Raw genomic sequence first — 15136 nt, 5'->3', positions numbered from 1 at the left:
ATAGTGTGTTGACTACATTAGGTGGCCTTTCTTATCAAAACAAAAATACTGGCTCTAATGGTTACTCTAAGGCACATGTGTCAAACTCAAGGCCCGGGGGCCAAATCAGGCCCTTGGTGGATTTAATTTCGGCCCGCAGGATAATTTTTAATTACTATTAGATCTGGCCCGCCGGTATATTGCACGCACACCTTCACTCCATCCTGAGGGTCTCCTCAGCTCAGAGCCTGACCCCAAACATTGATGAACTTGCACCCAAGATGAGATGCCAAGTATCTGCTTGAACTAGCATCACAGAGCAGCACACGGAGTTTACATGGATGTTTCCTTCTGCACTTTCTTTCTTGAGACAACAGGGCATGTTTGTTTTTTTCTTTGAGGGAAAGTGTTTTTTTGAAGCTGTTGGCCTGTGGGAAAATGTAATCATAAGAAATGACTCCGGAAAAGCTGCAGATAGAGCCACAAGAAATGAATGCAACTGATTATTTAATGTTGTTTTTATAGGCAATCATTTAAGCTTTGTTAGTTCCAGGTTTAATATGTGCAATAAGTTCATTTCAATACGTTTTGCAATAAACATTGAACCAGTCCGGCCCTCGACTAGTACCCATTTTTTAATTTTGGCCCACTGTGTATTTGAGTTTGACACCCCTGCTCCAAGGTATTGTTTACAGATTGTTGCGCTGCCCCCTGCTGGCCAAAGAGATTTTGAAATGCTTGTTTAATGGAATTCAGATATTATTTCTCTGTTATGATAAGTCAAAAAGTCTGTTGTGAAGGATAAATGGGCTGAGATTTTTTTTTTATGTGATAATATGTTGGATTTTTTGCTTTCAACCATCCACTCATGTATTGCAATTAAAACAACAAAATCAGTTGTGTTGCCATTATCCAAATTCCAATGTGCTCTACTCTTTTATCCATTTTGAAAATCGTGAAGATTGAAACGTTTTTTTCACAAAACCTAATTCCTGTGCAAACATGACACTGATTATAGCAGAGTAACATTTCTACTAAATCAGCATCTATTCTTCTGTTTCCGTCTTTAGACTGGAGAAATGGAGGTGAAGAACCCACTGTTTGACGACTCCACCCTTTACCTTCAAAGGATCCACAAGTAAACCTGGACTCGAGACACTTCACTCTGAATGCAGCATTGTGTGTATAAATAGTAGGCACAGTTACACATAATCCTAGTACACTGCTGTGCTCAGGACAGGACGGAGAGTGGAAGGTCCTTAGAGGAGGAGGAGGATCAAGAGTGAGGCGTTCATGGACACAGGGCTGGTTTCTGTTTGAAACAGGACTGAAGCAGGGACCAATGCCTCCAACATTCTGAATAACTTCAGAGGGGTAACATACACAAACATTGAATCAAATATCCTGAGTGAATAACAAAGCAGAGTCCAGTAACAGACAGGTGTCTGCACCACTGAGCTACCACTAAGAAATTCTGAGTCCATAGGTTAATAGGTCTCCATGAATATCCATGTTTATTGATAACTAAATAATCCTTAATTTAATGTGTTCACACTGCAGGCTTTGATTTTATTCACGCATTTTTAAATGTGATTTTAATATTTTATTAACACACCGTGATCTTTATCAGTATGTTAGTTATGTAACCGTTGTATCTAGTTCCTCTATGCATGAATTGATAACGCTGTGTTATGAAATCTGAAAATCAATATGCATTTTATACATGCATTCCACACATTTTGCAAGATAATACAGGTAAATCAGTTATAATTGATAGATGTCTCTACAAGGCTTCCCAGGGGGATTTCTTGATGAGGCATTACCTAATGTTGACTTTAAGGATAAATCTAAAGACGCAAATAGAGAAAAGTGTAGAAAATAAGGTTCAAGGTTCTTTATTTAGTCATACGAACATAGCTACAGTGTAGTCATGCCGATTAAAATCTTGTGTCACAGGCTTCTCCAACAGAGCAACACAAAACACAGATAAACAGAAAAAATATAGTGCAAGTAAATATTAAATAGTATTTTACATTTCTTAAGTATATAATATAAAATGATTTCAAAGGAATTTGGAACCTCTTTACCTAAGACTCTGAAACAGAGTGTACAGTATCTCTCAAACATGGCTTGTCTCCATGGTTTTGTGATCTGTAAATAGCTGCTAACATGTACAGGACAGAGATCTTGTGTTAGTACTTGTGTTCCGCTAGTTTGTGTCACATCTTCAGTTGTTTGTTTCCTTGTTGTTAACTGAAGGGTTTGAAGAGTTCCTACACATGTGCAAAGGACAGCAAATGTCTCAGAAAGTAAGTAATGTCAAGGTTTTGAAAAAATTATTCACCTATTATCTGTGGTGCGTTACAGTTTGTAGTGTAATAGTTGTGTAGATAAGAGCGTAGGTATCAGCACACTGTATAGCATAGCTCCCGCACATTTAATCCTACCTTCACCAGATAAAACATGACAAAGGGACTAGGTCTTTGTTGGTACAATGCAAAAGTGCCTTAAACTTGCATTATTTATAATGGCCAGCAGCGGCTGCAAAAAGAGGTCGGATTGTATAGAACTCAATGAGAAAATGACCCTATTTCTCACTTGATTTATTACCTCAGTACACATTTCACTCGCCAGTTTCATGCTTCTTCAATACAGCTGGATGTTTATTTCATACATCTTTACCCCAGTCAGAGTAAATAGACAAAAAGCAGGGTGTGCTTTGGGGGGCAACTTTCTGATTGAAAAGTCACCAACACCATGTTCTCGCTTTAGAAATTCAATCCTTTCACATCGTGTTTAAAAAAAAAATGTTTTAAACCAGTTGGTAAAAGTCAAAGCTGTAATCCACTAACCAGTTGGTGATTGACAGAAGGTCACGTTGACGTTTGGCCCCAAATGAATCCAAGTTTTCCATTCCTGATAATTAATGGTAGAAATGCTGAATGTTAAAATGATGGTACTGTATGGGCACTGTTACTCATATGACCTCTTGGATTCTCTGCTTTTACCTTTACTGAAGCGGCTATCCTCACCTGGCCTAAACACTCTGGTGGAAATTCCAGACTTAATCACCTTCTGGTAAGAAAAGAACACATACAGTACAAGCTTAAACCAAAGTTGTGTTATTTAATAAAGAGTTATAGCATTTAACAGAATCAATCTATTTCCAGCTGGAAAGGACAGATAACCTTTACCACTGATGTAGTACAAGAATCTGACCCTGTTACACAGAAAAACAATGACTTTATACACAGGAAGAGCATTCATTCAGCTAGGTCATTTACATTACAGCCTTAAGAAAGGTCGGGGGGCAGACAGAAGGGGAAGTATAGCATGGCAATTAAAACCCTAACATCCATATGATAATTGCCTGACAATGGTCAAGGCGACACCCTTCTGTCTGAGAACATTTTGTAGTTAGGAAACCTATATATTTATATTGAATTATTAGACATTCCCATGATACATTATTTTAGGACTGGATGTGAACTATCTTTCTGTGTACTGTATGTATGCTCATATTGCCCCAGATTACATTCAACTTCCAGATTGATATTTGGCCTCAGTGACAGATGTTTGTCAGGAAACTGTGCAGGAACCCTGATCTAACTCAGGAAAGCTGCACTCTTTAGGCCCCTCTCAGCTCTACCACATTAAGAGAGATGGTTTAACTGTATTAGACCTGGACACATATCCACAATATGTCAAAAGAAAATATCTACAGCAGATGCCAGGGAGTATTAACAGGGGAGATATTTAACTATGTTGTAAGACAGTTTTATCCAAACATACTGAACTTGTGGAACAAAACAAAGGGCCATGTGGGATGACGAGAAATTATACAATTGTCATGCTGTTTGCCTTTTCTACATGTTATATAGCTCTGAGTGCAAAGAGCCAAACGGTTGCCTTGTTTTGGTCATGCTCGCTCTGATACAGACTGTTTTTGACTACATTAGTTCTACACACTACGGAGAACTTCTTTACCACCATGTTTAGCCTGCATGTAGATATACCAGAGCTGAAATGAATGAAATAAATATTTATATAATCTGATGTGAAAAATGGTTTGACTCTTTTTTCCTTATTCACATTTTAAAGGGTCTAGAAAACACTGGCATGTTTTAAGTGCTCATTGACCCTCCCACACTCAAAAAACTGACTTTTTGGTGTAATAAAATATACTTAATTAACTGTCGTACTTTTTACATGGTAATATCAAGATTCACAAAGAACTAGAATTTCTTAAGTAACATTTTAAATGTATACACCTTTTATTCATGTAATACATTTACAGTATGGGAGGAGTACGTTTTATTATATATTTACTCATCCTATTTAAATGATTTATAGTCACTGCTCATAAACCTTAAAATACTAAGTAAATGTTAATCTAAAACCATAGTAGCTGTTTGAATCCGCGCATGCGTCTTGACAAGACAAGATACCCGTGTTTTTGGACGACGGTGCAGTTGGGTTTGCAGTTGCACATTTGAAGGCTGTTGGAGGAGCTGCATGGCTGGAAAAAGAAGTGTTGGTAAGTTATTGTCTCTCTGTTTAAGACTTATGATAATATATGTGTCTTTGTGCATAATAGCCTGATTCTTGTTTGCTTGAACCATGTTAACTGTTATGTTTATGCATGGGTTTTGTTGTGTGATTTCCTGTTTTGCTCCTTTTACCCCTCACTACCCTGTCTCTCCTTCTCTGCAGGGCTGGTGTGTGACAGGGGGCGTGGCTGGTATTCTCCTGGCTGCAGATGAGGCACACCTGTTCCCATTCAGATAATCACCTGCTCTTTAAGAGCCTGGCCCTCACCTCACTTCTCTGCCAGAGAATTAAATGCTGTTCAACGATCCAGAGTGCCTTTCTGCAGCCTTGAGTTTTGTTTTGTTTCTTTGCAGTTTTTGAGCTACTTTTCGAGTATAGCCTGGGACGTTTCCCTCTGCTTTGTTTTTGGACCTTTCTGCAGCCAGCCAGCTCCCTGTTTTCAGTACCTGCCTTGGCCTATTATTTATTAAACACCTTGAGCTTAACTTGTGTCTGTCTCTGCTTTGGGGTCCAAGAATCCATACGTCACATTAACGTTTCTGTGCATTAGTTCACAAAGTTGAGAGATTATGTTTTAGATATGTTACGTGCTGTTAGCTAGCTAACCTTAACTGTAATTTACCAGATAATTACACTCGCATGCATCTAAAGAAGGTTCCACGTTTTATTTCAAATAATTGAAATTCTTTCATTTTCATGTCTTGTATGTAACTTTTTCTCGGACTGGATGGGATTAAGCTGACCCCAAAAGTACAAGCTTTGAAGGTGAACCTGCTGTCTTAAAGACATGGAAAATCTGTTCTTCATATGTACCTTCCACTGTCCATGTTGCAATTGCTCAGTTTCAGGGAGCTGTATCAATCTCTGTCTCCCCCCTCTACCATTTTTTTCTTTCTCCGTATAAACATTTCTCCCTCTTTCTCTCTCTCACACGGATTACAGTTGTTGCCGTCTATTCATATTCTGTTATATGTTTTTCCCCCCTCCTTAGGTAAAGAAACGTTTGTATTGAATGTTTAAAAAGCACCACTCCAAATCTATGATGGAGTAGATTTTGTATTTTTTGATAAGTTAATGTTAATATAATGTTAATGTTGCATGCAGTTATTATAATGTTAATGTTGTCGGCTAATAGTGATTGAATTGTTGACAAAATAAAGTTTAATTCTATTGTATTTTAGTTGTGTGATTTGTGCTCAATGTATATTAAATGCATAGATTATTACATTTATTAGGTAACATTTTTCAAAAGTAAATGAGTAACAATTACGTAATTAAAGTGAGTAATATAACTTCAAACAAATGAGTAATTCAACATTTTAAACAGAAAAAATATGATAAAATCTACTTATTTACTTCATAACAGTAACTATTACAGATATATAATATTTACTTAATAATTTGATAACAGTGATGTTCCTGTCCATGAAGAAAATAATTAGACTTTACTTAATTAGTTCAAATAAATATAACGTGTAACTTAAACATTATTAAGTAAGATTTACTTAATATTTTCACAAATGTTACGTCTGGTGATAAGTACATTTTACTTGATACTGGAAAGTAAGTTCTACTTGATATTACAGCAGTAAAATATACTTAAAAAAAGTAAGTGCAAATACTTGCTAAGATTTAATCAAGTAAATCCTACAAGTCGTTTCTTTCAGTGCATGCCAGCAGCGACTTTTCCTTCGAAAGAAACTAGTCAAAACAATGGACAGCATGTCACATGGAGAAACAGGAACAAGTCTTCCTTAAAGAAAATACTTTTTATATCATTTTCCAGCAATGTGAGTAATTCCATTCCATGAACCAACATTGTACTTGGCACTCTTCTTCTTAAACTATTAACACTTACCATTTTCCTTTAAACAATAGGACTCAACCCTAACCGCTTTACAGGGCACCACTCTCTATTTATATAAATACATAATTGACATGTCAGCATAATTAATAAATGCAGTTTTTAAAATATGAAGTTAGTAATAAGTGAAGTTATTATACAGAGATGTAAATACTTAAAAATCACAAAAGCACAAATCAGCTCCCTTATAAATGAAGGATTTATTTACTACTTAAGATTTGTGGTATCTGTTGTGTTTTGCTGTTGCAGTTTATGCCTCATTAAATGTAATTTATAAACATTAGCATTCATTATTTTATTGTGGCCCAAAAAATGGTAGAATAATGGTTAGTCACTGAGCCGTCCATTGGTGTCCTTTTCAACGCCAGATCTGTCCCGCATCCTGTAGGTTGAGCTTCATTGAGTTTACCTCTTGGGAAGAAAGACATCCTGTGTCCCCCCCACCACCGGCTGCATCAGAGAGGATACCTCTCATACAGGCATTCGTGATATTTATGGGCCCAAGTCCCCCCCACTTCCTTGTGGACGAAAAAACAACTGACAACAGAGACGGGTGAGGAGTCCCAACCAAACCTACATTCATGAGATGGTAAACTGCTCGTCTACAAATCAGAAGGTTGGTAGTTCAATTCCCAGCCCCTGCAGTCAACATGTTGATGTATCCTTGGGCAAGACTTAACCCCGAGCTGCTCCCGATGGCATGGCCACCGCTGTGTGAGTGTGCGTGCATTTCCCATTGAGCACTGAAACTCACTGAAGTCATGAGCAGACAGCAGAGGAACAATGTAAGCCACCTGGTGGGACTCATAGCAGGGGAACGAGCTGGGATCATCTAAAGACTTTCATACAAATATACGTATTGGGATGGACATGGGTGGACCGGAGGGTGACAACAAAAAGTTCGCTTTACTTTTGTATTTCAGTTCCAACCTAATGAAGAGTATATTGTCACTGTAGTCCTCTGTATATAAAATTGTAGTTTCCCCACAGCAGACGCACATTTATGACCTCTGCTGGCGCGTTATTAATACATCGGATAGTGTCAGTGCAGTCGGATTCTCTTGAAGCCCGGTCGTCTTCTCCTAAGTCCTTTTGAATTCTCCTAACCACTATTCCTTAACCCTGTGACATACAGAGGTCGAGGAATAGTGGATAGGAAGAGACGACAGGAGACGTTTTTTTTGGACAATTCCACCGCAACCCAGGAGTACTTCTGAGGTGTGAGCACTGACACAAGATGGCTCCCAGGACTGAACACAGGAAATGGTGATTAATATCATGATTGTGTGTCTTTTTAACATAATTTTAAGAAGCAACATTTATTGAAATGCATAGTTATTTGCCTTTGTAAATGGATTAAATGAGATAAAGAATTTCTTAAGAAAAATGCCTACCTTTCTTTACAGACAAAGGGCTTGCAAAATGTCCAAATGTTAGTGAAGGAGTTTGTGCTTCCTCACAAGGTGAAATACCACAGGGAAAAACATGTTTTTTTCACGCACCTCTCAATCTGTTTTCTTCCATAACATGTCTTCTTATAGGCCAATGGAAAGCAAAACTTTCAAAATACACATTTAGCTGTTTTTGTTATTGTACTGCTCTTTTATTGCTCTTATATTACACAAATACATATTACATAAACGGGTAAGTAACTAGCCAAGTTTCATATTAGTTCAAATGTTGTTACCATATTCATCTGTCTTGAAAACAAGTTTTTACTGAGGTTGGTCAAATCATAGCCTGATATCAAAGCCTTAAAACATTGCAAATATAAAAGTAATTGCTGTAAACAATATTTAATATAAATGTATGAAGGGATACACGGAGATGAGGTCCACAATCCTCTAATTCTTCCACACAAATGTAATTAAATGTACATTTTGTGCCTATTTTACATATTTATACCAACAATTTCAGAAAACTCTTAAAGGGGACCTATCATGCAAAATGCACTTTTGTACGTCTTTTATACATGAATATGTGTCCCCGGTGTTCCAGGGAACTCACCAAGTGTCAGAAAACACAACCCTCTCTATTTTCCTCCATACCCAAATCTCTAAAAAAGGGGCTGCAACGGATCTGATAAAAACTGATCCAGATTTGAACACTTTACTGACGTCAGGAAAGTGGCGCTACGGCTATTGGGCCAACTCTCCACCTATCAGGAGGAAACAGCCACGGCCATTGCCGTTCGAAAGCGCTGGAGACGCTGTAGTACATATGCCAGGCCTGTAGATGGTGCTGTTCTCACAGAATCAGCCCTTGCAAAAACAGAGCTAAAACGGTGCAAATTGAGCAAAATGAGGCATGGCTAAAATGCATGATCTGTTTGGTATTTTGAAAAAAACAAAGTATAAATATGCCTTATATAGGTATGGTCCTACACTATATTATTCAAATATAGCATGACAGGTCCACTTTAATGTAAGTATTCCACTGTGAGAATTCCATGTAGATATTCATCAGATATTTGTTACCCTATTGTCCTGTGGCCCTGAGCAGAAAAACAACAAACAGACGGAGAAATGTGTGTAACCCTCATTTACATTTATCAGTAGCTTGAGCTTCTGTGGTTTTAACAAAATAACTAAAGTATTTATGGTTCCCCACAAGTTCCCACTTCCGCTTTTTTGTATAGCTTGTGTTCTGTTCTCTGTTAACCGTAACTGCATGGCTGACACATTTCATCGCACACCACAACTGTATGGTATTACCCAATTGCATGAGATAAACAAATATCAGAAGCAGTCCCAATAAAAAAGCGACCTGAAGGCATGAAGAGGTGCAATGTCAGCTGTGAACCCAGCTCTCCAGGTCCTGATACACTCTGCTGGCTGCCAGCCTGGGGAAGTGCACACAGATCTGACACAGCCTCTCTCTCCAGTCAGTGAAGGTCTTTATCCTGTGAGTGTGGTGCCACTGGAAGAACTCCTCATAGGCCTGCCTGTCTGCAGCCACTTGCTTCAGATAGGCCGCCAGATCTGCTGTATTCTTGAAATCAGCCACATGGATAAAGGAACCAGGGGGGGCCATGGCCTCATAGGTGGCCCTGCTGGGGCCGAGAACGACAGGCACCACCCCTGCTTGGAGAGCGTTCCTCCAGAGCTTCTCACTGATGTAGTCCTTTGCCTCAGAGTTCTCAAAAGACATGTAAAATTCACACTTTGCAATTGTGGGCAACAGCTTCTTGTCCGAGAGGGGTTTCTTGTTCCACTTGCCGTACACCTGTATGGGGATGTACTTCTTTAGACTTCGGTAAACAGCAGCCCGAGCCTGCTGAGGCCGGAATCTGCTCACCACCCAGCTGACGAGGCAGGAGCGATTAGGAGCAGCCTGGAAGCTCTGTGCATCCCCCCCAAGCACGGTCTTTCCGTAGGGGACGTATATGTCAGCATCACGTCTGTAGCTCATCGTCCAGTTGAAGATGCCGGAGAGAGGAGTGAGGTTTGCATTGTTGACAGGGGGCTCCATGGACAGCCACACCCAGTGCTGGGAGGCTGGGCGGTCCAGGTGCAGGGGCAGCGCCGACAATCCTTCTTTTAGCTCCTGGTGATGGAAGACAACCACATCAGCAGTGGAGAAGGTGGAGGTGTTATCAGTGAGGAAACAGCGACGGATGTTGTACATCTCGAGGCATTTGTCTCCATCAAGCCTGTAGGAGCGGCCAAAAGGCCAGCGCCACAGCAGGATGCTGATGTTTCTCTGAGGGACAGCTGGCTGAGGGTCCTGCAGGTAGAGGGTCGGGTCAAAGAAGATGTAACAAAGCAGGGCTGAGAGGGAGCTGAGGACCAGGAGGGCTCGGCATCCAGATCTCTTCATGGCAGCCAGCCGGGCGTGTTTCAGGTCAAAAGGGCACTGTTTACTGGTATGCAACTCTTAGAAAGGAAGGAAGGGTAGATCTGAGGTATATAAGGTTTTTATATGTTCACATCAGTGCATGATCTGCAGAGGGCAGGATGTATAACACAAAATATTTCCTCCTGTGGGAGACATTAAATATGTTTGTGTCAGAGGGCTCAGAGGTTAATTACAAGTGAGTTTGCATCAGAAACATAACAAACCCCTATACAGGCTTGGGGAGTAATGGATCACATGTAACGGGATTACGTAATCAAGATACAAAAAAGAAGTAACTGTATTCCCCTTACAGTTACATTAAGAAAAGACGTAATCAGATTTCTGTTACATTTTTAATTACTATTACTTTTTTCTTTGGACTGGGTGGACAACTGATTTATTAAAACAAACATACTGTTTGCTTTAAATTCATATATTAAACTAAAACACTTTTTGTAAGCGCTCCTATTCTGTAGGTCTAGCCTGGATTTAAGAGGACACATTTTTTATCCTAAATATCTTGGTTTATTCTTTTCTAAGGTCACATTGTTCTGTTCGCGTACATAATACACTCAAGCAAAAACATCTTATAGATATGTCTCTCTTTTTGATTTATTTGCATTGCGTTTGATGTTGACGTAATCCAAAAACTGACAGAAAGTAATTAGCATTAACATGTTACAGGTGACTAACAATTGTAAAGGGTTACAATTGTTTAAGTTACCCTCCCATCCCTGCACTTATCATCAAGTTGTTCTCTAATAATATCGAACAACTCTTGCGTAACGTTTGAAGAAATCTTCAATTGTGTCTGTCTTCCTCTCAGTTTCTTCAGTAAGTTCTGCTTCTGTCCGCTTTTTAGGATTTCATCATAAGTATTGCGGGCTTAAAAAATAAAAGTTAGTTAACGGATAGTTAATAATAAAAACAAATAAAAGTCATTTCTGAATCAAACAAAGCACAAACATGTATCTGTGTATTGTTTATAAATGAGTCACTTTCTGATAAGAATGTTCGAATAGATATTCGAACTATGAACACTAGACATAGTGTGGGTTGAGGATAAAGTATCTTGTAAAATAACACTGACAGAAAAAGGATTTCTGATTAAAAGAAAAAAATACTATTTCAAATATATTTCCTGCAAGATCTTGTTTTTTAACAGTTTCCTCAACCCTGAGGACAAAGCCAGTATTCAGTATTTAATTAAATGTAGATATCAGCAGGTGGATTAGAAGGACAATAACATCGAGGGTGGCTGAGTTCTTGGCACTTACCTGCTGCCGTGCAGCTCAGTCCTACTCATTCTTAATATGAAGGAAATCCCGCCTCCCTCAAATTTCTGACACATGTCTTGCTTGACACACACACACACACACACACACACACACACACACACACACACACACACACACACACACACACACACACACACACACACACACACACACACACACACACACACACACACACACACACACACACACACACACACACACACACACACACACACACACACACACACAGCTCCGAAAGGCAGGGGGGACGGGGGTGTGAGCAGCAACCAACCAACACTAATCATGAAATCATGAAATCATTTCAAATGGATGAGTTTTAAGTTTTAATGACTTTATTTTCTTACAAAATGAATTATTATATACATTTTCACTTCAGAAAATAAAAGTGATATTGCAAAAAAATAATAAAGATGTTTTAAATGTTTATTTAAATCTCTGAATCTGCATTTTGTTGTTGTTTTGACATTTGGGTGTGTTTAATCGGATCTGGTTAGGGAAACAGGGTGGTAAAGAAGGGTGCCACACAACCACCCCGTTTCACACAAGTGTTAAACTGCTCATGCATCTGCTGTTTGCAGAATGAGCTCTGCCAGCAGTGAGTCACACTCACATTCACGTGTGATTTTCATTTTGAAACCACAAGCTGGTGTTCCTCTTCCTGTTCTTGTAACTCTGCAGAGGGGCCCATGGTGACAGAGATCATGTGGGCACTAACCACATCATAACCGTTTCAAAAATCTGCTTCGCCCTCAAAATCCTACTTGACGTTTATGTTTTCAAAGATTCAAGTTTCAAAGGCTTTATTGTCAAATGCACAGTAGCTGCAGTGTAGAAATGTCAATGGAAATTAATTCCCAGGCTCCTCCAACAATGCAACATAATATATATAAGATATATGACAATAAAACTAATTGAAATAGTGCAAGAAGAAACATAGTAAAATACAATAGTGCGAGATTATGTTGCAAGATCAATGCATGTGATGCAGATGACTATACATGTCCAACAAAAAGATACAATAAGCTAAATAGTGCAGAGAATGTAAGTGACCAAGAAAATGCCGGAGTCTAAATATTGTACATACATGTAAATAGAATAAGATGAACAAGAACTGAATGTACAATTAAATGCTGTACAATAAAACAAAATACTGTTAATCACAGTGATAACGATTAAGATAAATACGTTTAAAATGCAAACAGATGAATTCTTTAGGACAGGGGTGGCCAACCAGTCAGAGGTTGAGAGCCAAACATGTCCCCCCACCTCTCTCTCTCTCTTTTGCTCTCAGCCTTGCTGTCAGCTCCCTCACTCTCTTCCTCTATCTCTCACACATACAAAATGAAAATCTACACACACACACACACACACACACACACACACACTCACACTCACACACACACACTCAAAGAAACACCCTCCCATATACACACACACACCCTCACACAGCCACACAAACACTCAAAGACACACCCTCACAGAAATATGTATTACAGTTTTTCTCGATTGCTAACACATTTTTTTTTGTAATTGCTCAGTTTCTCAGAACACTAAACACAATTCACAAAACCACACACCCAAAGTGCTAAACACCTCATTTCTCCTGCTAAGAGAAGAACTGCACTCAAAACTACATAAACACTTACAAATGCAAACTTTTGCACCAAATATAACACTTCATTCATAATACTAGATGGTTTGACCACCCAGCTACACACTGCTGAGCATACTCTAAAGCAGTGGTTCTCAACTGGTGGGTCGCGACCCAAAAGTGGGTCGCGGACCCGTTTCGAGTGGGTCGCGGATGTGTGAGTGAAGAAAAAAAAGTTGAAAAAAAAAAAATTGAATTTTTTTTTTTTTTTTTTTTTTGGGGGGAAAAACTCAAACTTTTATTTTGAAGGCCCGATTTTCTTCTCAGAGTGTACCAGAATGCGTAGTTTGTTAGTATTTCTAAAAATCTCCTGGGGGAGAATCCCCCAGACCCCCCTGCTGGGTTGGGTTTCAGCATGTGTGCCTATTTATATAGTTCAGCTTTGATTCCATCATCTCATTAAACCTTTTTTAAAAGCATACTTTAGTTCTGTGAAGGGATATATGCACTGTACTTCACTTTTATTAATATTGTATGCTCAAAAGCGTATATATTACAGCACAATTTTTTGTTGAATAGATTTGAGTGCTTCAAAATGTTGGGTCGCGATGTATTGACCAAGTAAAAAGTGGGTCCCGAGGCCTGACCAGTTGAGAACCACTGCTCTAAAGCACTTTAATCTGTTATGGGCTTTGCTCTGTACATACAGGTTTCTGCAGAGAAAGTTGCTTGAGTTTACAGAAATACAGTAAATGAAAAAAATCACATTTCATTCAAAAAGAACATTGTGCAACATGCATCTCAGCACATAGTTACTATGCTTCGGATCTCTCTGCATTGTTTGCCAAAACCCAGTTTGTAACTGCTGCTTCCTGTGCCTCATTGAAAACCCTTAGCCTTCCACCTGCACCTCTTTGTTTCTCAGTCCTTCAGATAAACAACCAAGATATAGTGGTTGCTCAGTGTCTGTGTTGCATAACAGTCAGTCTACCACAGTACATTGTGCAGGATGTTTGTACAGGTATGCAACATGCCAACAATTCAATTACAGTAATGAAGTAAATACGTTTCACACAACAGATATAAGCACTGATATATCATGAATTATCCAGAGCTACAAACTGGTAACCTGTTTAGTCTAAGTGTCCGGATTACAGAGGCAACAGTACATGGGCTTAGATTAGGCTGAACCCTCTGTCCAGCCTCTCTCATCGTCACACCATGGTTGATAACATTTCATTTCATTAGAGAGTATTTGTTAGGATGGTGTGGAAGGGTAGGACCCAAATGCAGACTATCAAAAAAGGTAACAGGTCTCGTAACAAAAAGCGAGCTTTATTTTAAAAGCTGATCCAAAACAAGGCATGAAACAAATGGGTTGTACAAAAAACTGACCGTGACCCACATGGAGGGAGACAGGAGAGACAACCGTGACTGACATGGAGGAAGACAGGAAAAACCAACAATGAACCGACAGGGGAACACAGGAAGAGACAAGACTAACTACAGGGAGGGGTAATCACAAGACAAGACACAGCTGGGGTAAGAGAGGCAGAAACACAAGGGCAACAGGTGAACACAATCAGACAATCAGACACACCAGGGGAACTAATGACAGGAAGGCAAACACAGGAAGAAGGAACAGAGAAGACACAAGGAGGAAAACATTTCAAAACAAAAGGTGGAAAATGAAAACATAAATACAAAACCGTAACAGAACCCCCCCCTCAAGGGACGGATTCCAGACGTCCCAAGAAAACCCCCAAAAGTCCAAAAAATTCCAGCAGGGTGGGTGGAGGGGGTCTGGAGGACGGGTTTGGGCTGACAACCCAGGGGCACAGCGGAGGACCCGGAAGGGGTCTTGGGCGGACGGCCCGGGGGCAAGGCAGAGATCAAGGAGGGGGTCTCGGGCGGACGGCCCGGGGGCAAGGCAGAGTTAAAAAAAGGGCGAAGACCACAGCGGGCGAACTCAGGGGGCCGGGCATGAGAGCAAAGGCAGCGGCTGAAAGCGTCAGG

At 39.6% G+C, this 15136-nt stretch overlaps 2 protein-coding genes and 1 long non-coding RNA gene across 3 annotated transcripts in view; 2 read left to right on the top strand and 1 right to left on the bottom strand.

The window, feature by feature from the left end:
* npdc1b (neural proliferation, differentiation and control, 1b) overlaps positions 1-4035 on the top strand; it is a 57257-nt gene extending 53222 nt beyond the window's left edge. The window contains 1 exon segment of the mRNA XM_034118452.1: positions 1050-4035. Within this exon segment, the coding sequence (XP_033974343.1) occupies positions 1050-1121 (72 nt within the window). The 3' untranslated portion in view covers positions 1122-4035.
* A 434-nt stretch (positions 4036-4469) lies between these two features.
* On the top strand, positions 4470-5015 carry LOC117472984. The gene is made up of 2 exons (XR_004554974.1): positions 4470-4516; positions 4693-5015. It is a non-coding gene; the product is annotated as an uncharacterized LOC117472984 (long non-coding RNA).
* Positions 5016-8750: 3735 nt separating this feature from the next.
* On the bottom strand, positions 8751-11597 carry LOC117472982 (fucosyltransferase 7). The gene is made up of 2 exons (XM_034118451.1): positions 11509-11597; positions 8751-10269 (listed from the first exon to the last, which is right to left on the bottom strand). Exon 2 carries the CDS (start codon positions 10211-10213, stop codon positions 9185-9187), a length of 1029 nt encoding a protein of 342 aa, XP_033974342.1. The 5' UTR covers positions 10214-10269; positions 11509-11597; the 3' UTR covers positions 8751-9184.
* Between the last annotated feature and the right edge of the window lie 3539 nt (positions 11598-15136).

This window comes from Trematomus bernacchii, unplaced genomic scaffold (assembly GCF_902827165.1).
Source record: "Trematomus bernacchii unplaced genomic scaffold, fTreBer1.1, whole genome shotgun sequence".
In the NCBI taxonomy this organism is placed as follows: Eukaryota; Metazoa; Chordata; class Actinopteri; order Perciformes; family Nototheniidae; genus Trematomus; species Trematomus bernacchii.
Note: the sequence above shows the minus strand (reverse complement) of the source record. Positions and strands in the feature narration are given on the sequence as shown.